This window comes from Lissotriton vulgaris, chromosome 4_1 (genome assembly GCF_964263255.1).
Source record: "Lissotriton vulgaris chromosome 4_1, aLisVul1.2, whole genome shotgun sequence".
In the NCBI taxonomy this organism is placed as follows: domain Eukaryota; kingdom Metazoa; phylum Chordata; class Amphibia; order Caudata; family Salamandridae; genus Lissotriton; species Lissotriton vulgaris.
In genome coordinates, this window is record NC_141691.1 from 498889397 (window position 1) to 498912243 (window position 22847).

The window sequence follows — 22847 nt, forward strand, 5'->3', positions numbered from 1 at the left end:
GGGATGTCAGAGCTCTTGGCTCAAGCGGACATCTTGGTCGCAAGCTAGCTCTGCCCCCCCCATACTGCTACAGTTATTGCCACTATCAGAGCTATCACCACTATTGCTGCTTCCTCCAACATCATGATCACCAACACTACTCTATCACCATCCCTATCACCAGCGTCTCAACTCTCTCCACCACTACTGCTACAGTTATCGCCACTATCAGAGCTATCACCACTATTGCTGCTGCCTCCAACATCATCACGAGCAGTACCCTATCGCCATCACTATCACCAGCATCTCAACTCTCTCCTCCACTACTGCTACAGTCATCATCGCCAGAGCTATCACAACCGTCAATAGTACAATAGTACTACCTCCACAGCCACTGCTACCAAAATCACCACTAGTTCTCAGCACTACCACCTCCATGGTATTCTTGTGTGTTTTTTTGTAAGAGCACTGTCTGTTTTACAGTGGTACTTGTGTCTGTAAGAGAAAAGGTCACGTGGGCATATATGTGATAGACATGTTTTACTTTCAGAACTACTGGCTTTCTAATGCTCGTTATTAATTATTGTTCAGTAGTCCGATACTTGTGCCAATATATGCAGTTTGTAAACAGAAACAAAAATAATAATCGTGATTGCTTTTATGTTGATTAGGTATGAGATTATTTTCAAACAACATGTGGCAGCTGAGGACGTATTTCTGGGAATGTCTCGAAAAGATCCATCAACAGCTTGCTGTGAAGACATGCTGGTGAGCTTAGAAACCTTTCTTTATCCTGGTAAAAATGCCATTTCTACCATCTACAGATACCACTATATTTCATTTCAATTGCACCTAGAGAACTGTTTGTCTCTGGAAGAATAAAATTCAACAGGATACAAGTGCATTGGAAACCAGCTGAAAGCAGAAAAGATTGAGTTAGATCTTAAATAGGAAAGGTGCTTTTTTGGGCTCCCAGTTCGCTTTCATTGGCTGTTGGCAATAGACCTTGTATTCCATATAGACGCATATTGGACTTTGTTCATTCCTTGCTAATGATTCAAAGGCTTTTGTGTCTGAGTCAATGGTTACCCTCCATATTCTTGTGTTTGTCCTGCCCAAGGAGCATTTCGATTTCAATGTGTTTTGAGGGACTCTCCCCCCCTCTCTCTCTCCTTACCTCTACCTTTACTGAGTTCACTCTTTCTTCACAGTATTAATAAAGGCCCCTCTTCACCCACTTGACCTTCAGCCCCCTTGTCCTCTCACTCCCACCAGCAACAGGAACAACCTCAGAGGCCCAAACTGGAACAGGCACCTCCTTTCAGGTCATAGCTCCCAGCAGTTGAGTTCAAGGAAGTTGGTGTTGAACTCTATGTCTCAGACTTCAGAACTGGAGGCAAGCAAACACAAGCCCTTGGAGATTCTTCACAAGCAGGTTCACAGTAAAATTCCTTTCTTTGTCCCGTCCTTGGCAGAAGTCTTTTTCTGTTGTATGCGAGGATGTCTTCGAGGCAGACAGGGTTCAAACCATGAGATCACACTCTCAATCGGAGCTCAGAGGGAATAAGACAGGGTCGCCCTCCACTCAAACATAGACCTACAACAAAAGACCCTGTCGAACGGACGTCCACATATGTCAGTTACTGAGAAATAGAACAGTCTATGTGTACTGATACCTACTCCAATCCCCTACAATTTATGAGGGGACAATTCACTGCACTGCGCCCAAGTTTATGTTAAAAAAGGCCCATCTTCCTTGACAGATACACAGAACAACAAGTACAAATTGTCTGACCCTTCTAGGTCAATAACATCTATCCACACCAACAATGTTGGACAAATATCTGCTTAGAAAAAATGTGTGAGAGACAAGTGACACCTCACGGAAACACCACCAACGGGGTAACTGGTATGTAATTTCCAGACAAGCCCCTGTCTCATCATCGGTAGTCACTTGATTCTCAAAGAAAGTAGAAGGAAAGTGTCCAAAACAAACAACCAAAAACGTGTAACAAACAGTGGAAAGCAGAAGCATCTGCTAGTGACAAACACACAACATAAATAAGTGCATAAAACACAGCATCCAATTCCCTTAACCAATTTTATTCATAGGGAAATAAGTGTATGCTGTACATAAAAAAAGGCTGGTAGCTATTCATGCATACCATTACCTATTTAAAATGCCGACATGTTTCACTGCCACCTCAATTTTGGCAGTTTCATCAGGGCTGCACTAAATGCTGCCACTCCACTCTTGGACACTTGTTCTGTGTTAACCAGATCCAGCCTAGTTGCTCATACCGGCCGCCCAGGGGTTGGAAGGGATGCTGGAGTACTCCAAACGTGAGTTCTCGCCTTCACCTAGCTTTTAGCTTTCGTGGTGTTGCCTCATTCGCACTTCATCTCTTCAAACCATGAGATGCCTGTCACCGGATGATGTCAGAAATCATCCCCCATCTCATCTGTCTTCGGTGTCTCGAGCGCGACCACAACTCAGTCATGCTTGGACTGTCAGGCCATAGCTAGAAGTCCTTGCGGGAGTGGGCTATGAAGCTCCTTGCAGCTTACAGACTACACCATCCAGCGAGATTCCATAGAGGTCCCATTATCGTTCGAAGAAGAGGTCGCAAGACCACTCCCAAAGCCCCAAGTACTCTTTGTCCCACTCAAAGTCATCAAGACACTCGGGAAAAAGACACAAGAAGAAGAAGTCCAAGCGGACTTTGTCTTTGCCATGACTGACGTCCGTCTAAGGACCAGGTGAGGAGCACTGATGCTCTAGCACTGTTCTGTGGAGCGGGAGCTAGGGCCGACTCTTTCCGGGAGCCGAAGCCACCCCAGCTCAAATAAAAGATTTTTACGAGGCCATGCGCCACGTGTTTGAGCGGGCTGAACCCTCTTAAGAGCCCGTGGGGTGGGATTGGGCCCTATTGGATTTTACGCAGTTGGCTCCAGCCACTGCATCAGTGGGGCCTCAAAGATCTGATCTCATGTCCGGGACGGGACGGTCGTGCCATTGTGACCTTCCCCAATTTTGGACCCAAAGTCGGTGCTGCCGGTGCCCACCAGCGGTTCCAGCCCCATCCGTCTACCCAATGACACGAAGTCGGAACGGCGTTGCTTGATGCCAATTACGACAGCGATAGAACCGAGGGGTTCAATGTTGCGCCTGAACATTTTTAGGATGTTATGCTCAGTAGAGGATAGGGAGGGGGGTCTATGGACCCTTTTGAACACCAGGATGTTTCTGAAGATGGACTGGTATGGGGAACATGGGGAGGCCAGTGGACTGGACACTTCCACAGTCACTGGCATGCTCTTTCCACCAACTGTGCCTTTGGAGTAGGAGGCATCTTATACCATGGTGGTCAAGTGAGCAGCCGAGGTCCTCGGACTGTAGTTGCCCTCTGTGCAGGTCAGGGCTAATCTCCTGACCAAAGTGCTTCACCATGGGGCTTCCACCTCTGAACCCCTTTTGCCCTTCAATGAGGTACCTATTGATGTTCTTCTAGGCACATGGTCCAAACCTACCTCAGGGGCTCCTGTAAATTGGACAATTGCACACCGCAATTGCCCAGATCTGGGTGACCCAAAGTTCCTAAACCAACACCCCACCCCTTAAAGCTTGGTCGTGCAAGCTTCTACCTCTCAGGGCATGTTCCCTTCTGCCCCTCCAGATCTGGAATCTATGAGACTGGAATCATTTTGGAATAAGTTGTTTTCTTCCTCCAGCCTGTTATTGCGGTTGGTGAATACCACAACCCTATTAGACCGTTTCTCCCACTCCCTTTGGGAGATGGTTGCGCAAGTGCCTCAACTGGTCTCGGAGGAGACCTGGGCTGGGCTCTCCCTGGTGGTTAAGGATGGGAAAGATGCAGCAAAATTCACCATAAGGTGTGGTCTTGACAAGACTGATTCGCTGGGCAGACCAATTTCATCGAAAGCCTGACTTAGAACAACTGGCTTCTCTGGATATGTCCAGGCAAACTTGATGGACATGTCATTTGATGAATCCGTTTTTTTTTTTTTTTAACCTTTATTATAGCATTCAAGAAAATACAGGCATGGGCCTACAACCGCGGGGGCTGGCCGCTAGATAGAGTAAGACCACCGATATTACAGTACTACACAGCCCATCAGCCGACAACCCAGAGGTTCGGCGGCGATTCAGGACAAAACTGGTATAAGAATGCATAATTAAGTTTCAGAATGAGTCAAAGGTTTCGTTTTATATTATATGAGAGAGGATCTGGTGCCATGCAATCAAACCAGATAATGCGGGGGACAGGGTAAGAAACAGGATAGACACATAATAACCACTGTGATGGAGAATCGGCGCCAAAGAATACAGATCGATGCAAATAAACACACAATATACATTCCATGTTGCGCCAATTCTCTGAGCCTGCCCACCCGGAAATCAGATATCAGAAAAGCATGAGCACTGGATACAAGCATACAATAAAAGTCCGAATGATTCGTAGCTATACTGATCCTTAAGAAAGAAAAGGAAGGAAAAGAAAGGCCATAGAAAATAAAAAAGGCAAAATAAAAAAAAAAAAACGTCCATCCCCCCCACCCTGCACCCCTGCAGATGGCTACAGCCTAACCCCACTAGCAGCGTGCCTGTCGCCCCTAATAACTAAAACCCTAAAGAAAGGAAAAAGAATGGAGGAGGGCATAGCCATTCGGGCTCCCAGCCCCTTTAGACCCCCCACCAGATACAGCCACCCCCTATCAATAAAAGAACACTTATGACATTACTATAGAAGAGAGTAGAGGGTACCGGAAAACACCGCCCAGCCTCTTAGAGCAAGCAGTTACAGGTCGAACACTTGTGAAAGTCACTCCTACCCTTCCCGACCTAGTCAATCCTAACCTTGGCCCTTTCGAACAAGAACACAGACCCCTCCCACCGAGACCCAAAGGCACACAAAGAGGTAATAAAGGAGAAAAGAGTCATCAAAAAGCAATCCATGGCGACTCGCAGGCAGTAGGTCCACGGGAACTTTAGACGCTGAAGACCTCTCTCTCCTGGATGAACAGTCCCAATGTATTCTGCACAGGAGTCGTAGAGTCACCAAGAGAGGAGAAGACGACCACAAAGTGAAAGGAAAGTCACAAACAAAAGTCTCCAGGAGGGGAACGCCTTTTGATATCTCCAGAGCCTGTAGCGGCGGAAGGTTCGGTGATACCATAACATCCTCAGGAGCACCGTCTCCCAGGGCACCATCCGATGGTTCCAATGTCGGTTTCCTCACGGGGCTTTCGCACAGAGTCAAAATGGCCACGGTTTGAATGGCTGCAGATTCCTGTTTCAATCGTAAGGCCGGGTCCGAGTTTACCAGGAGCATCTCTGTTAGACGCGAGTCCAATTTGCTCAATAAGACATCAACCTGTGATCGAAACGCCCAAATTTCCGCCAGTACTGACTTCAGCGATGGCTCATGCATCGTTCGATCCACGGTCTCATGCCCGATATCAATCCCAATCACCTCCCCGGGTGAATCCGGCATCCTCGGGGGGGACAAACAGTATCGCGAACGTGCAAATGCGGAGGGTGACCGGTCCTTGCTCGCAGCCACAGTCCACACCGTTAAGGCCGCAGGCCAGAGGCCCCGAACCACGAACCCCGGCGGCCCCGATACCGGGTCCGCGGGAACGGGAACCGCCATTCACAGCCAGCAATAAGCAGGATCACTCCTCTATCGATAATGAGCAATTGAAACGATTGCCACCAAATTCGGGCTTAAACAAAGCCTCCACTCCGGTTGACCGGACCCAGCCTGGTTATTCTGGCTGATGTTGTTGCACTGCAGCCCGGCTGTGAAAGTACTAGAGGCCCCGGCTTCACCGCTGGAGCAGGCCGCAAACTTCATCACGACAGAACTTCTTCCAACAAGCCGATAAAAGTTCCCGGATTTCACCATCGGAGTGCGGAACAGTTCATGCACACAGCCATCGGGCGTAAAGTCAGGATAATGTACAGGATATCGCGGCAGGTTACGGAGGTCGGCGGAGGCGGGAGCCTAAGCAGCCATCTTGTTTGCTGACTTAGCTCCTCCTCCCGAATCCTGTCTTTTTAGAGACCAGGCAGACTCAGCCCTAGTGAGGTGCATGAACTCTCGAGCTGCGGCCAGATCCTCTTCTGTACCTCGTGTCTAGTCTAACTATTGTCCCTTTCATGTCAATGGAAGGGATTCCAGCTGCGTGAGCCTTATCCGAGCCACCGTCCTGCACAGACTTCTCAAGTTGTATGGGGACGTGGATTCGGTTCATTCTGACCAAGGAATGGAAGCCAGATGTCGTCGGCTACCCTGCCCTCGGCAGCTGCAACCTCCAAGAACTCCTACTCTGACTCTGCAAGACCATACCGCTCCAGTTGGTGGGAGAATCATCTCCGCTGCTGGAGGCCCATAACATCGGACAAGTGGGTCTTGCAGTTCATTCAGGAGAGCTATTCCCTTCTCTCCTTTTATTTTTCCTCCTGCCGTTCGGCCAAATCAAGAACGCTTGGCGGAGGATCATTTCAAATTGCTCCAGGAAGGAAGTCACAGCTCGCCAGGCAAAGTGGGCTATAGAGAGGGTACCGGATTCATACGTTGGCAAGAACCACTATGGCAAAATTTTGCCATAGTGGTTCTTGTATGTCCACTTTTTTAACATTTGTATTTTCAATAAATTGTTAAGAATTCTTTTTACATTAGTGAATCTTTTTGTTTTTTTGACCTTCGTGCTCTGTTTATCTAGCTCTGTTCAAGGGAATTCTTTCTTTGTACATTGGTTCTGTATAAACATGCCAAAGTCACACCTGACTCCTTCTCAGACGCTTTCACCGGGGCTGTTCTGGACATAGTGGAGTTTCTGACCTATCCTCCTTAGCAGCGAGTCCAGGATATTCAGGTTATGATTCTGATGTTTTAGACTCTACCCTGAATTTTTGGTCAGACTGACTCTGAGGCTGTTGGGCCTTATGCCTTGTGGCATCCTGTTGGTAAAGCATGCCAGATGGTGTATGTGGACTGCATTGGTCCAAAAGTTCCAGTGGGCACAGCATCAAGGAAATCTTACCGACGTGCTACAGATCTCGGAAGGAATTGCAAGAGATCTGCAGTGGTGGTTGACGAACCGCTATTGGGTCAACAGCCGACCCCTCTCTCTTCCCCAACCAAATCTCATAGTCGTGACAGATGTGTCACTTCTAGGATGGGGCGGCCATCTTCAAGAGGTGGAGATCAGGGGACACTGGTCTCCTGCTGAGTCGGGGCTCCACATCAATTTGTTGGAGCTTCGAGCGATTTGATTGGCATTGAAGGCATGTTTTCCCTCTGTCAAGGGAAAGTTAGTGTAGGTGTTCACGAACAACACCACCGCCATGTGGTACTGCAACAAGCAGGGTTCTGGGGTTGTGTACCCTATGCCGAGCGGCCCTGCGTCTCTGGACATGGCTGAACCAGCAGAGCATAACCCTGGTGGTTCAACACCTGGTGGCTTTTCTAAACACCTGGGCGAACAAACTCCGCCGTCGATGCCAAGCGGATCACAGCTGGTGTCTCCAGTCGAAGGTGGCGCAATGTCTCTTTCGGCACTGTGAGATCATTGGTTTGATCTGTTTGCCTCAGAAGAGAACGAGCAATGTCAGCAATACTGCGCACTGGAGTTTCCAAGGGTGACTCTCGCTCGGAGACGCCTTTCGTCACAAGTGGAGCTCCAGCCTGCTATATGCCTTTCCACCCATACCACTCCTCCCCAGGGTTCTGAAGAAGATCAGGAGTGGCCGGGCCCAAGTCATTCTTGTGGTTCCGGACTAGGCAAGGAGAGCTTAGTATCCAGAGCTTCTGAAAATGAGTATCGATTTTCTGATCAGGCTGCCCCTTCAGGAGGATCTTCTGTCGCAGCAGCAGGAGATGTTCCTCCACCCGAACCTGTCAATTCTGCACCTCTATGCGTGGCGATTGAGTGCTGGCAGTTGATGGCTTTCGACCTTCCTCCTGAGGTATGCAGTGTTATTTAGGCTGCCAGGGGGCCCTGCACTAAGACTGTATACGCCTGCTGTTGGCAGAAATGTGTATTATACTGAACAGAAAGGTCGTTTGACCCTCTTTCTTCTTCTCTTTCCACTGTTCTTCTATCCATTCTAACCCTTGCCCAGCAGGGCTCTGCATCGGGTACTCTCAGGGATTATCTTTGTAGGAGGCTGGCTTAGTATATGGTCACACTTATTTAAGTGAAGCACCCTGCACTAATCCAGACAAACCTTATTGTGATTGTGATGGTCTTAGACAACCATAGAAATCTCTCTCAGTAGTAGCTGTAGAATGCAGCTTTCAGGCTTAGTCCAGAAAGAGCGTTAAGCAGCCTGTTTAACCAGTACTAATCATATAGTATAGGTTAAGTGAAAAAGAACCGCACACTATAGTTATAAAAATAGATATTTATTATAAACACTCACTAACACATAGGTGTATCTCCTGCCTGGTCCAAGGGACTCCCAGAGAGCAGGAGAGTCAGAGCAGGCCCGAGCAAACAGAAGAGCCCACTGGAGCCAAAGAAGACCCCCAAGAGGGCCCACAGGCTGAAGGCACAGGAGTCGGAAGAGGACCTCGAGCTGCTCAGTAGTTATGCAGACCCAATGAGCAGAAGCTACAGTGTGGACAAAGATCTTGGTAGCAAGAGATGCTGGAGGCTGGAGCTTCTTGAAGCCCGAAGATCTCTGGAGAAGAGACTCCAACAAGCTTTGGCAATGGCAAGTCGACAAGGTGCTCAGGGCTGCAGTTTCAGCACATTTGACAAGGGATGACAGCCTCAAACTCTGTGAGAAGACAATGTAGGCCTCAAGGGAGTTGCAGAACCACCACCTGTGTTGCTCGGCCTTTCAAAATCCGGAGGACGTCGGGAGCAGCAGGCTGGTCAGCTTAGCTGCGCTGCCTGCAGATGCAGGGGAGTGACTCCTTCACTCCAAGGGAGATTCCTTTGGATGTCTTTGATGCTCACAGTTACAAACTGTATGTAGCACAGGCACAGACGATGCAGAAGACTGGCAGGGTGACGAAACCTGGAGCAGCAGAAGCCTTCCCATATGCAGGCTTGGTTCCCAAAGCAAAGTCCAACGTGCCCAGATAGTAGAAGTGGTTTCGGATCTGAATCTTGTCCCACGAGGAATATAAAGAGCCACCCATAGGTAAGCCCTTAAGTACTCTAGGGAAAGGGTTAGGATGATTCAGGGGTCTCTCCTAGACGAGGGGCTGGACAGCTCGGAGGATACTCCCATGTCTTTTGTCCAGTTTCCCACCAGAGCGGAAGCCAACGACTCCCTGGACTGCCTTCAACTGGAGTATGCAAGGAGGGGATCAAATGTGCCCTTCAAAGTAGTATGGTGACACTGGCAAGTGCCCCACCCCAGCCCAATACACTAAGTCCTCTCTGGGAGGTGGTCACACCTCCCTGTGACAGGAGCCCTATTGTCCTACCTTCCCCTGCTCAAGCCTGGCTCAGCAGCAGGAGGGCAGAATAGTGTCTGTGGTCGGCAGGAAAACTAGCTTGCTTGTAGACCTTAAAAGGCTAGTACCGGGAATACAGGAGGGCTTCCTTGGGGAGCCCCCCCAGTACATGGGATTCTACATCTAACACTGTAATCAGTGTTGGGGTAGGATTCCAACATGTGTGATAGCCAACATGACCTGTTTCGGTGCAGCTAATATATAGTTAGACATCTCGTAATTAACTTGATGTCCACTATATGTATAAAATGGCTGAGCGCACTTACAAAGCCAAGAGAATCGACTCCTAGGTTTGTAGGGAGTGCCGTGCTCATGCAAGGCACCCCCATACTTATAACCAAGCACCCTGCCTTCAGGATTGAAAGGCCTACCTTAGGAATGATTTGTAGGTTTTTAAGTGCAGTGATCTCCGATATTAGGAATCTTATCTGTTACGAGTGGTGCTAGCACCAGCTCACATAGACTGCAATGGCAAGCCTGTAGTCACAGTTTGAGTGGTCGCTTATGGGTGGCATAATACATGCTGCAGCCAATGGAAGACCCATGGTGCACTTATACCCTGGGTACCTTAGTACCATAACCTAGAGACTTGGAAGGGTACACAGTAGCCAATTAGGAAGGATCAAAAGTACTTACCATAGTCCAATTTAGGGAGAGAGCATAGTGACTGGGGTCCCGATTAGCAGGATCCCAGTCAGACTAATCACAAAACAGAATGACACCAGAAAAAATGTGGGAGGTAACCATGAAAGCAGACCCTACAATCCTTCTGCTCTATCCAGTTTGTTGAGGCTGCCAGACCAACCCTCTCTCTTCAGGTCTCCAATTGTACATAGGTTTCTGAAAGGGCTGGCTCAATTGTTTCCGCCCACGCCCTTTGTTATGCCACAGTGGGACCTTCATTTCGCCCTCACTTTTCTTATGTGTGTTCCCTTTGACCCTTTGCACAACTGTCCCCTCTGGCTGCTTTCCATCAAGACAGCTTTCCTGGTGGTAATAACATCTGCCTGGAGGGTGAGTGAGTTCCAAGCACTATCTTGCAAGTCTCCCTGCATGATGGCTTTCTTAGACAAAGGGGTGCTTCATTTTTGCCAAAGGTTGCGACACCATTCCATCTGAGTCAATCCATCACTCTGCCCACCTTCTTTGCTCCCCCGCATCCCTCTAAAAAAGAGTGGCGTCTCCACCGCCTGGACCCAAAAAGAGAGTAGTCGTTCTACCTTGACCGCACGAAAGAGTTCCAGGTGGACGACCAATTCTTTGTGGGGTACTTGGGAGCTATGAAGGTGCAGGCAGTGAAGAAAAGAACCATCTGTCGCAGAGTTGTTCTATTCATTAAGATCTGCGATGCCCTGGCTAAGAAGCAGTTTCCTGGGAGGAGCCTAGCCAGCGACCAAGATGGTCATGTGAAGCCTCAGGTCCGCCTATCCCCGGTCCTAAAATAAGTATCCTGTCACTTAGCCTGTCAATAATTGCTACCCTCTCCTCAGCACTGGTGAGCGACGCATCTACCCGCTCTCCCAATTCGTCTGCGAGTCCGGAACTCTGAGATATCTTGCCAGGAAGATCGGGGCCTAGTCCGGGCTGGAAGCTAGAGCCTCGCATGAAGGTGGAGGCCGGCATCGAGGTGAACAACAGCGGGGCTGCGAGAGGTACCGGCCCGGAATTTGTGTCCGCCAGTTAGGGCATAGCTACTGGAACTGATGCCCCCGGACTTGCGGATGGTGTTATATTGCATGATATCCGGAGAAAATAGAATTGTCGCCCACCCCAAAGCGTGTACTAGCAGACCCCCTTTGCTTGGACTGTACTTTACTGCCGCTACCGAGCTTACGCGGCGGACGGAGGTGGAGCGCGGGTGAAGAACCTTCTTTGCCTGATATTACAGAAAGACTGCAGCACCACTATCGACCACCAGCCGAGTTTCCTGCCTGGTGGGGTATGCGGAGGGACCGGAACGACAAAAGATGTTGGTGATGAGGGTGACCCCACCCTCCCTCGAGTGCTAAATGGAAACTGCTTATATGGCCATATGGTGACTGCTGTGTTTGGGATGGCACTGCAGGGGCTCACAGGTGCTGTGATCGGGCTCCTGTGAAGATTGCGTCATAACCTGGGATCCCAGGGGAGACGATGGCAAGCAGCTGATCGGATGTCTGGGAACTGATTATCGGCAAGCGTGTTGCAGGCTTAATGGTCGCGGTCTTCCACTCCGGTACTTGGGGCATCTGCTTGGAGTGATAGTGGTTTACTGCTCTGTGTCTTTGGAACATTCATGGGCCGTCCGCCGTGGACCAGGTAATTTTTGTGGATGTATGACCACGCATGCTTTTACCACGCATGCTGTTACAACGCAAGTATTACAACGAAAACCTTTACAACGCATTACACTTGGGGGTGCTGGATAGTGAATAGTTTAATTTACTATTCCAACTCCAGTCCCCGTGGACACTAGGGAAGGTGTTGGATAGTAAATTAAAACTATTCCTTATCCTAGAGCGCCCCCCAGTGTAATGCGTTGTAATGGTTTTCGTTGTAATACATGCGTTGTAACAGCACTGCGTGGTAAAAGTTGTGTTGTAAAGGTTGCATACCAATTTTTGTTGCTCTAGCACGCTGTGGAATGACTGCAACTGCATTGTAAGCGGGACTTGCGGCAACTGCTCTGCTGGCCTGGGCAATATTGAAGTACTGGCTGCGGAGGTGTTTCTCTGGGAAACGTGGGGAACTGGACAGCATGCATTTGTGTTAATTGAACAGAGGAGGCCGGGAGAATTGTATACCGGAGAGCCTGGTCCCCTGTTTGTGTCCTACGGTGCGGCACCTCATTGAGCTATTCTATTTGAAGTTGTGCTCCCCTTTGCACCCCTGTTGTTGCTAGAGTGCCCTTTCACTCTATGGAGAAGAGGTCCTGTCTGCAGGACTTGAAGGGACCTAATGGGTGAGAGGTGGAGATGATCTTGAGTGTTGTCATCGGTGGATGTTCAGGAAACGAAGGGGTGGAGGACCCCATGTTGGTCATATTTTCATTCTGACTGGATTCCGTAGGGGGTGACAACATGGCTGCACGACCAGATTCGGATAAGCCCTCATTGCGATCCTCCAAGGGGTCCAAGACAATCCTAGTTAATAAACTGGATCGCTACACTATCCCCAAGGGGTCCCCAGGGGAGATCAAAAAGACGTCCTTAATGAGAGAAGAGGTGCCAACGGATCCAGCTGAACCTACATTAACGGATCTGCAGGCATCTTTGGGTCAGAAAATGGAAGCTTTTGACGCCAAATTAGACACCGTCACCATTGAGAGGGGGTTAATCTGCACGGACCTCTCAAAAACGAATGAGAAAATCAAGTCACTTGAACTCAAAACTAACGGCCTAATAGAGGATGTCAGCCAGTTGCAACAGGAGGTGCAGAACCTCTAGAAATCAAGCACTCTCATGAATCGTAAGCTAGACGAGTATGAAGGAAGAGTTTGACGCAATCATCTGTATTCTTGGGATTCCCGAGAAATTGAAGGGCCATACACCGAATCTGTTTATCAAAAATCTTGTTCTTTAACATCTCACTCCTAAAGGTCTTAGTAACTTGTTCACGGTGGAGCGGGCACATAGAGTCCCGGGGGGAAAGCCGAGACCGGGAGCACCCCCTCGCCCTATGATTGCGCGAGTTCTGAATTTCCGATACAGAGATGTGATTTTGCAGACCGCACGGAATGGTCCTCCATTAAAGTATGAGAATGCGACCCTTTCCTTTTTTCCAGACTTTACTCAGTTGGTACAAAGACAACGGCAAAGTTTCCTTTTCGTGAAGAAAAGACTGAGGGATAAGGGGCTAAAATATGCAATGATGTTCCCGGCCTGGCTCCGAGTTGAGTTTAACGGAAAGACCTGGTTTTTTGACAATCCTGAGGTGGCGACAGACTGGTTGGACAGCGTGATAGCCTCTGAAAGGTAGGGCCAGGACTAGGGAGCAATGGGAGATCAGGAATAATGCATAACGAATGTATTAGGCTTCTGTGAAAGGTAGGGGCAATTTCAACCGATAACCTTTAAGTATTTCCCGGCGTTAGTCGCCTCTCATACCACTCGAAATTATCAAACAAAGAGGCAGGCGCTGGAGACTGAAAGGCAGGAAACCGAAGTTTATTCCGACGGAGCAGAACACGTCAAATCAGACAACAGGGTATCTTCTCGAGGTGCTCTAACCGCATCTCTGAGGCCTGGCCTCTTATACACAGGTTTATGGTCTTTATTACAGTTTATTACATGAGGCACATTCTTGCAAATACTTTGAAGTACGGAAAGACATCCTTGGAATCCCCGCTTCAAGCCCGTTCCCACACACATTTACAGTAGAAGTCCCCACCCCGATCTCAGTAGGTGATGACTGTCGCGCAGCTGGACATTCCGCCGGTTCCCGGAATGTGTGCGGCTGATCGGATCTCATGGGGTGGGGGCTTTGATCAGTCGTAGATCCTTTGAAGAGGGGCAGCTTCCTACTGTAGGGGGCAATAAACTGCATCCGCAGAGCCAGGTGATGGCCTGGGATCGAGCCGGACAATCGGGCACAGAAGAAGGGGGTTCATCGAAGGATGTGTGATTATGAAAGAGATGGAGGGAGGTGTTAGCTGGGTACGGGATGTGGCTCCGAGGCAGGGTCGCACTGAAGGGGAGATTTATGGCCTAAGCATGTGAGAGCGGGGGGCTGTCGGTGCGCGGGGGATGCTTGCGAGGTCAGAGAGAGAGAGACGTGCTGACAATCGGCAGTGGGCAGAGAGGCCATGGCATTCAAAATGGCTGCTACTTACGCGCACATATGAGCCTGAAAAGGGACAAGATGGCGCCGATAATGTTGATGACGCAAACTAGATTTTAACACTTCAGTAGTAAAAGAGTGCGATTCGGGGGATTGGGAAAAAAGAGGGACTTAAATAATTCTTCATTGATTCGCGATGCTCAAATAAGTGTTGAATATATTGATCTGAAAGTTGAGCAGAGGGGATGGAGTTGGGAGCGGGGTGAGGTGGCGGGCGAGTATAGGCCACCCCTCGGTTTTCTACCTCTTTTTTAGTTGTAGATTAGTTTGTCTCATTACCTAAAGGGTATGTTTGTTGAGGCCTGGGAGGGAGGTTGCCTACCCAGAGAGCAGAGAGTAGAATCGGTGGTGGTGATCCATAAGGAGGGTAAGCCCAAAAATAGATGTGCCTCGTATAGACCTAGACTTATTTCATTGTTAAATGCGGAGCCTAAAATATTGGCTAAGATCCTTTCAAATAGATTGGTAAAGGTGATCAGTGGATTGATTCACCCGGATCAATCAGGGTTTATCCCACACAGGAACACTGCTTTGAATTGGAGGCGACTACATGGCATGATAGCTAGAGCTCACACTCTGCGGAACAAGCTGTGGTTGCTTCCCTTGATGCTACCATGGCCTTTGATACAATTGAGTGGCCTTATTTGTGGGCGGTCCTGGCTAAATTTGGATTCGGACCTGAGTTTATTGGTTGGGTGCAATTATTATATACTGAACGCTTGCCCAGGTAATGGTTAATGGACGAGTATCGGCGCCCTTCCAGTTGGAGCGGGGCACGTGGCAGGGCTGCCCTCTCTCTCCTCTTTTCCCTGGCTTTGGAACCCCTGGTGGCATGGATACTCTGGGAACCTTCAATTCGAGGAATTCGATGGTCTCCTGAGTGGGAGGATCGAGTTTCATTATACGCGGATTATATTCTGCTCTATTTGACCTCCCCTCGAAAGTCCCTTATGGTGGTCTGTGATGTTCTGGCTTCCTTTGGTAAAAACTCCGGACTTTCCATTAATTGGGGGAAGTCGTTATTATATGTCCTTAGTGGAGAGATCCCGGTCCCCCGCAGAATTGTCCCATCCAGATTACTACGAATGGATTTAAATATCTCTGTATCTTTATATCCTTGGGCCCGATGGCTAGATATGTTGAAAGCCTTCTTCCTCCTTTGAGAAGGCTTAAAAGTGACTCCGCTTATAGGCAGAGGCTTCCGATTTTTTTTTATTGGGCCGGGCGGCATTATTTAAGATGATGTCTTTGCCGCGGTTTTTATATGCCCTTCAGAATACATTGGATGCAGTTATTTCCGCAAGGTTGAGGGGATACAACTAGTCTGCTCTGGGAAGGGACACCTCGTGTCGCCTTGGCTAAGATCACGCTTCCGTGTTATGACGATGGTATCGCCCTCCCAGATATTAAGCGTTATTACTGGGCCTCTCAGCTTGCTGCTATTAATCATGGAACGTATGGAACCAGCGAGGATCCCGGATATGCCATGGATAAATGGCTTCTTCGGGCGAATGGCTAAAGCAGGGCACTATACTCTAAACCATTGAGATTCAACCTCACAGGACCGACAAAACATGCAGTTAAAATCTGGCATGATGCCTTGAGCTCACTAGGTTGGAAAGACAAACTGACTCTGGCTACCCCACTATTTGTGTCGGAAAAACTGGACAGGTTGTGGAACACTAAGGGTTTCGATAAATGGGAATTGATAGGGATATCAACTATAAGGGATGTGTGGGGAAGGGAGCGCATAAAATCATTCAGTGAAATGCAAACAGAGTTTGAGCTATCGGATTCTGAATGTTTCCGCTATATGCAAATCCAACATTCATTGTCGGCTGCCCTGCCGGTAGATGAAGAACTACCTGAGGCTTCGCCTCTGGTATGCAGACAAAATATCGATATTTAAATATCGATATACAATAATATCGAAGTTTAAATATCGAAGGGACATAATATAGAAGGTAAGTAATATCGATAGATTTAATATCGATATTATTAATATCGAAGTGTTAAATATCGATGTTAGTAATATCGATGTTAATAATTTCGATGTTACTAATATCAATTTTTATATTATTTTTGTGTTTATTATGTATTTATAATGTTTTAAATTTATTTTTATGTAATTTTGTATTTTAGTACTGTAGCGGGTTGTGGGTTTATAGGAGAATAGGGTGGGAAGTAATTTAATTATGTTAAATTAATTATTAATTAGTAGGAATTATAAATTAATTTGAATTAATTGGTAATTATTTTTAATTAATTGGTAATTAATTTTATTTAATTGATTAATTGATAATTATGTTCTGTAGCGTGTTGTGGGCTTATAGGGGAATAGGGTGGGAAGTAATTTAAATGTAATTAAGGAAAAAATGTTTTAATTGTTTTGTTAATTATATAATTGTTAATTAATTGGTAATTAAATATTATTAAATGGTATTTTTTATTTTTTTATTTAAATATATTTTGCTAATCATGTATTTAATAATTATGTATTGGTATTTGTAAATGGTTTCTATTTATTTAATAGTTAAGTTTTCTATTATTTAAAAAAAATACATTTATTTATAAGTATGTTATTTTTACCCCTACGCTATCCAACACTTTCCCTACTGTTGCACTCTCTGGAGTTTGAATAGTAATTGTTACCCCTACGCTATCCAACACTTTCCCTACTGTTGCACTCTCTGGAGTTGGAATAGTAATTTTTACCCCTACGCTATCCAACACTTTCTCTACTGTTGCACTCTCTGGAGTGGGAATAGTAATTTTTACCTCTACACTATCCCACACTTTCCCTACTGTTGCACTCTCTGGAGTGGGAATAGTAATTGTTACCCCTACGCTATCCAACATTTTCCCTACTGTTGCACTCTCTGGAGTGGGAATAGTAATTGTTACCCCTACGCTATCCAACACTTTCCCTACTGTTGCACTCTCTGGAGTTGGAATAGTAATTTTTACCCCTACGCTATCCAACACTTTCCCTACTGTTGCACTCTCTGGGGTGGGATAGTAATTGTTACCCCTACGCTATCCAACACTTTCCCTACTGTTGCACTCTCTGGAGTTGGAATAGTAATTTTTACCCCCACGCTATCCAACACTTTCCCTACTGTTGCACTCTCTGGAGTCGGAATAGTAATTGTTACCCCTACGCTATCCAACACTTTCCCTACTGTTGCACTCTCTGGAGTGGGAATAGTAATTTGTACCCGTACGCTATCCAAAATGTATTTAATTTTTTTTTATCTGTTTCACATTTTTATTAATTGTTATTTATATTATTATTTGATGTATATAAATTTATTTGTAATTTATTATATTTTCATTTATTTATAAGTTATTAAAATAATTTATTAGAGGTATTATTAATGAAGTATATACTATGTATTATATCTTTATTATTATTATTAGTTTTTTATTACATTATTTATTAATTTTAAATATTATAATATATATTTAACTATGTTTATTACATTTATAAGTATTATTTTGTTAATAGTCCATGTTTTTTAATTAAAAAAACGATATTTTAAAAAAAAAACGATATTTTTGACATTGATATTATTTTTTCGATATTTTTGTACTTACCTTGTTAGAGATAGGATCTCGATATTAATGTAATCGATATTTTTGTTGCGATATTTTGGTAGGTAGATATTTTTGTAGTCGATATTTTGTCATAGATTCTCGCCTCTGGAGGGCAGGATTCTTGACGGCCATCTCCCTGATAAAACAATCTCCCTGATTTATAAGAAACTTATTAATAATAGGGCTAACTTGCTTGAGGAACTTAGAGTTAAATGGACACGAGATGGCATAGAACTAGACGATGAAGACTGGCAAACTGCGGTGTCCTCCCCAAAGGTGGTCGCAATTCCTGCAAGATTGTGGCTTGTGCAGTTAAAAATCTTACATAGGTTCTATGTCACCGGCCCTCGCCTTGTACGGATGGGGTTGTTGGGAGATGGACTATGTAGACGTAAGTGTGGATTGATGGGTACCTTTTTACATATTTGCTGGGAGTGCCAACATATGACTGGGTATTGGGGTAAGATTCATGATATTATTCGGGAGGTTACCGGTGATTTGTTGTTGCTGGAAGCCCGAAGGTGCCTTCTCAATATATGCGAGCCCACCGATTTTAATAATGCGCTAACAAAGTGGATCACACTGAGCTATATGATTGCGAAAAGAAATATCGCCCCAAAATGGGGTGCTGAACTTCCTCCCACTATTGAGAACTGGAAGAGGGATTTGGATTGGAGTATGTTTCGAGAAAAAACTATCTTTATTGCAAGAGGACGTCCCCGAAAATGGGCCGCAATCTGGACTCAATGGAATCAGTATAGGGGAGAAATTTGTACTCCACCTAGAGAGTCAGTGTATGATGTTCCTACTACCCTGTGACTCTGCTAATGTGTATATACTTTGTGTTTTGTTCCCCCCCACGTCTCCCTTCCTCCCATTTTTGTAATGTATTGCGGATTATAATGTGATTCATCTGTATGGTGTCTTTCTGTCTGATGCCTTAATTGAATAAAAAAATTAAAAAAAAATAAAAGCAGTTTCCTGAGGGATTAGGGGCCCATTCCGCCAGGGGTATGGCTGCGAGTACGGCCTTGGCTCAGGGTGTCCCAGTCCTGGGCATCTGTCAGTCAGCAACGTGGTCTTCCTTGCACACGTTTGGCAGGCACTACTGCCTGGACAGTAAGGTCTGCAGGGACAGGCATTTTGCCCGTTCAGTCCTGCAGGACTTCCTAGTGTAAGGTATTGGTCCGCAACCTACCCCTAGGATGGTGTGGCTTGGGTATCTATTTCGAAGGTAAGGAATCTGCAGCTAGAGGTCTCTAACAGATGAACAAGTTACTTGCCTTGGGTAACACATTATCTGGTAGAGACTCTATCTAGCTGCAGATTCCTTACAACCCCACCCATGCCTCCCTCTTTGCAGACTGATTTTGTTAGGACTAGGGTTGCTCCACCTTTCAGGCCATAGTTTTGCATATTTTTTTGTCAGTTACTTCATGGCTCTGCACTTCTGGTGTGAAACAAATGAAAAGTACAGAAGTCAGCGCACCTGGTTGATGCCTTTATAGGTGACTGCGATGTCATAACCAACGCTTACGATGCCGACGACATTACACGCACCGAATGGAGCTACCCGACGCTGCGTGCAAGGGTCACTGCTCGCTTCAAAGTTTCCAAATCCAGCCTGGGAAATTCAAAGGTAAGGAATCTGCAGCTAGAGTCTCTACCAGATAAGTAACTTGTTCTTCACACAGCTCTAGTACTGATATCTCTTCTAACCAATAGTTCCTGGTGTATGAAAAGCTGCGTTTCCCAGCCCAGTAGCACCATTTTCATTATTTTTTTTTCTAATAATGATGTGGGTCCCACCCACATTATCACTAAGCAAATGTGAACAAAATTACTTTTTACTTTGTGACTTCTTTACAGTGAGCAGAGCGACAAAGTTAGATGTTGTGATGAAAGCATTGTAATGTGGTACAGTTCTGTGATTATAAAAAGTTTGCTTCATTATCATACTTTATAATATCGTTGTTTCAATGTTCTAATGACATTTTTGATCACTTTGTTAACAGAACAGAAACCATGTGATGTAATTAGTGTTAGGTCTGAAGATAGTAAATTAAAGAAAAATAGTTTGTGCATTTAATAAATATACACGATAGGGCAGATTGACGGCGAAAAGGAAAGAGATTTGAGCTATAAAGAAGGAAGACATACCAGCAAGCAAAGAGTCATGAAAGTTTAGCTAAAAATAATGTTTTTTTTCCGACACCAACTCAAAAGTGGGTAGTAGTCGAAAACGTGCCATTGTGTACAAAACAGACATGCGTGCAAACAGTGATGTACCAGTTTGTCCTGTATAAAATGAAACGGAACTAAACCTTGCAAAACAATAATTCAATAGCTCACTGTGTTTTTTCTCAGGTCAGAATTAAGTTGCCCGGGGTAAAGTCAGGAGACATTGTGCTCGATGTTCGGGATAAGTTTCTTGATCTGCGAACCCCAAAATAGTAAGTAATCCTTTCATAAAATATATTAAATATCATTTTAACAAAATCAGGCATATTCTAATGATCGTGTCTTCTGTATGCAATATTACTTTTACTTCTTATTTGTAATATTTTTTACAAATCTGCAGATCTATACTGCAACACTGCTACCAGTTATTTGCTGTTAACTACGTTTTACATTTGCAAAAGTGAAACGACATTGATAAAGAAAATACAGTGCATTAGTGCCAACATTTTGGGAGCAGTGCCTGCTGCTGTACTGGTTTGAAAAGTTGCTGGTTGCGCTCAACACAAGTGCCTTTCTGATTCTTGCTTATGTGCCGCAACTTTTCATATTTTGGGTATGCCCACTTTCAGATGTGTTTGGTAGATCAAAATGGATGCCATTGTTGTGCCATCCTTGGCCAGTGTTCCATTGCGGTAGCCTAACGGCAGCATGTCTCTTTGTCGAATCCCCCTGATGTTTGCCAATCATTGCATTTGTGTTTGGTACCTGGGGCAATGGTGGCTGACTAAACCTTCGCCCAGGCCGTCTCTTTTCCAGTCCTGCAAAGTGGTTTCTTTCGGGCCAGGTGAAGTTGCACACATCCACACTCTAGCCCCAGGCACAAATAAACCTGCCCTCCAGACAAGGGACCATTGCATCCAGAGTGGCCACTGGTTTGGGAGTTAGTTGTGGGGACGAAGATGACCCCTGAAACTCAAGTTCCTGGATCTCAGGCTGTGGTGGTGAATGGTGATCCTTCCCAGCGGCTGGAACCGGATCCTTCCCGGGCTCTGGCGTCCGTTATGGCGCCGGCCCTCGAGCCCCCTTCTTGGGCGGCCTCTGCAACAACAGAGGCACAGAGAGGTAAGTGTGAGGGCTCTGCACTGAAGTGTGATTAAGGTACACAAATACATGGCCTCACCAAACCGGGCCCCTTAACCCCTTCGCCGCAGGGCTAATTTCCCCGCAGCGCAGGGGGTAGCGGGGCCGCGCAAGGCACCTTGGTGCTGATGACGAGCCCAGGCTCGTCCTACAGCACGGTGCTCGTGTGCTGGTGACGAGCCTGGGCTCGTCATGAACCCGCCCGCGCAATGGAACGCACAGCACAGCGGGGGAATTATCCCCGCGTGTGAGCGTTCCACGGCTCATGACGAGCCCAGGCTCGTCACCAGCACACAAGCATTGTGCTGCATGACGAGCCTGGGCTCGTCATCAGCACAGAAGGGGTTACACCTGCAGCTCCACCCCTTTTCACCCACAGCAGCTACAAAAAGGCCGAGCTTTGGAAAGTCTAATCAGCAGCCATTTGCTAACAAAAGTGTGAATTAAATTTGTAAAGAGAGCCCTTTCACCACAAACTCGCCATCAGTTGCCCTTTCGTGAAGATCATTAGGTTGCTCTCTTCACTTCACTAGCACCTGTGCCCAATGCACTGAAGGCAGAAAGGAAGGAGGAGAGAAAATGAAATAAAATGTAAGGAGGACTACAGGAACAAGGATGAGGATAAAAGTTAAAAAGCAACCAATTTTAAAGAGACATTAGGAGGGCAAACATGAAAAAACAAAGGAAAAGAACTGCGTAAAAAAGAAGAGGAGAAAGGGAGAGGAGAGAAGAGAAGAATGAAAAGAAATAACAGAGAAGAAAAAACATACGGAGTGGGGTGTGATAAAGAGTTAATGTGGACAATGCTAAACGGTAGGAAAAGAATATATCGCAGTATAAGGGAAGGAATGAGAGAAATCAGCAAAATATAGCAAACAAGGGAAAAGGTGAAAGAAAGAAGAGGCTCGGACTAAAGGAAGCAGCTTGAAATGAAAGACAGAAAAGAAGAGAAAAGTGAAAGTAATGAAAATAAAAGGAAAGCAGAATCCTTGTGTGCTACAGGTAAAATTGGGGGTGATGCACCTGATACAGAGCGGTGTTTGCAAAATACCGCCCTTTGACTCTAACCCTGATGAAATAGTTTAGTGGTTAATATACTGGCTGCAACCATAAATGTGTAGGCTGCAGGTCACCGGCCCACTTGCCAACTCCCCCTACGACCTAGTCCAGCTTTACTTTACTTATAAATGTAACACTTACTACAACATTTCAGTTGAAAAATCTATTGTTGTGTTAGTCAAAGGAGGCACAAAGCGACACCTGCCCCTGTATATTTTTGTTGGGTGTCTCTTACTCCATCTTAAATTTGCCAGTCATTGTATGTTGTGCTTTTCTGAGACTGTGGTGCATTTGTAGCAGCCTGCAGCATCTTCTTTGCATTCTGTTCTGATAGATGTGTGGCGCGCAGGGGCTGCAGTTGTGTTTTATTTTTTTGCATGTTGCAGTTCTGCGGTGTGGTATTGTGTGTGTGTCTGTGTGTCTGAACTATGCCCACTTCTAATTGATGTTGGTGTTACCAGTGTGTGTACCCTGCTGCCCCTTTGCTTATACATGAGGCATGCACATATGCAAATAAAGAAGAAAAAACCTTTCGCTCTCCGCAATACACTACTCTTTCTCACCCCATACGTC

General features: G+C 46.2%; 1 protein-coding gene across 1 annotated transcript in view; it reads left to right on the top strand.

Moving 5' to 3' along the window:
- DNAAF6 (dynein axonemal assembly factor 6) overlaps positions 1–22847 on the top strand; it is a 148201-nt gene that overhangs the window by 81557 nt on the left and 43797 nt on the right. Inside the window, exons 5-6 of the mRNA XM_086966796.1 lie at positions 651–747; positions 20262–20347. Coding sequence (XP_086822922.1) covers positions 651–747; positions 20262–20347 — 183 coding nt within the window. The remainder of the gene's footprint in view (positions 1–650; positions 748–20261; positions 20348–22847) is intronic.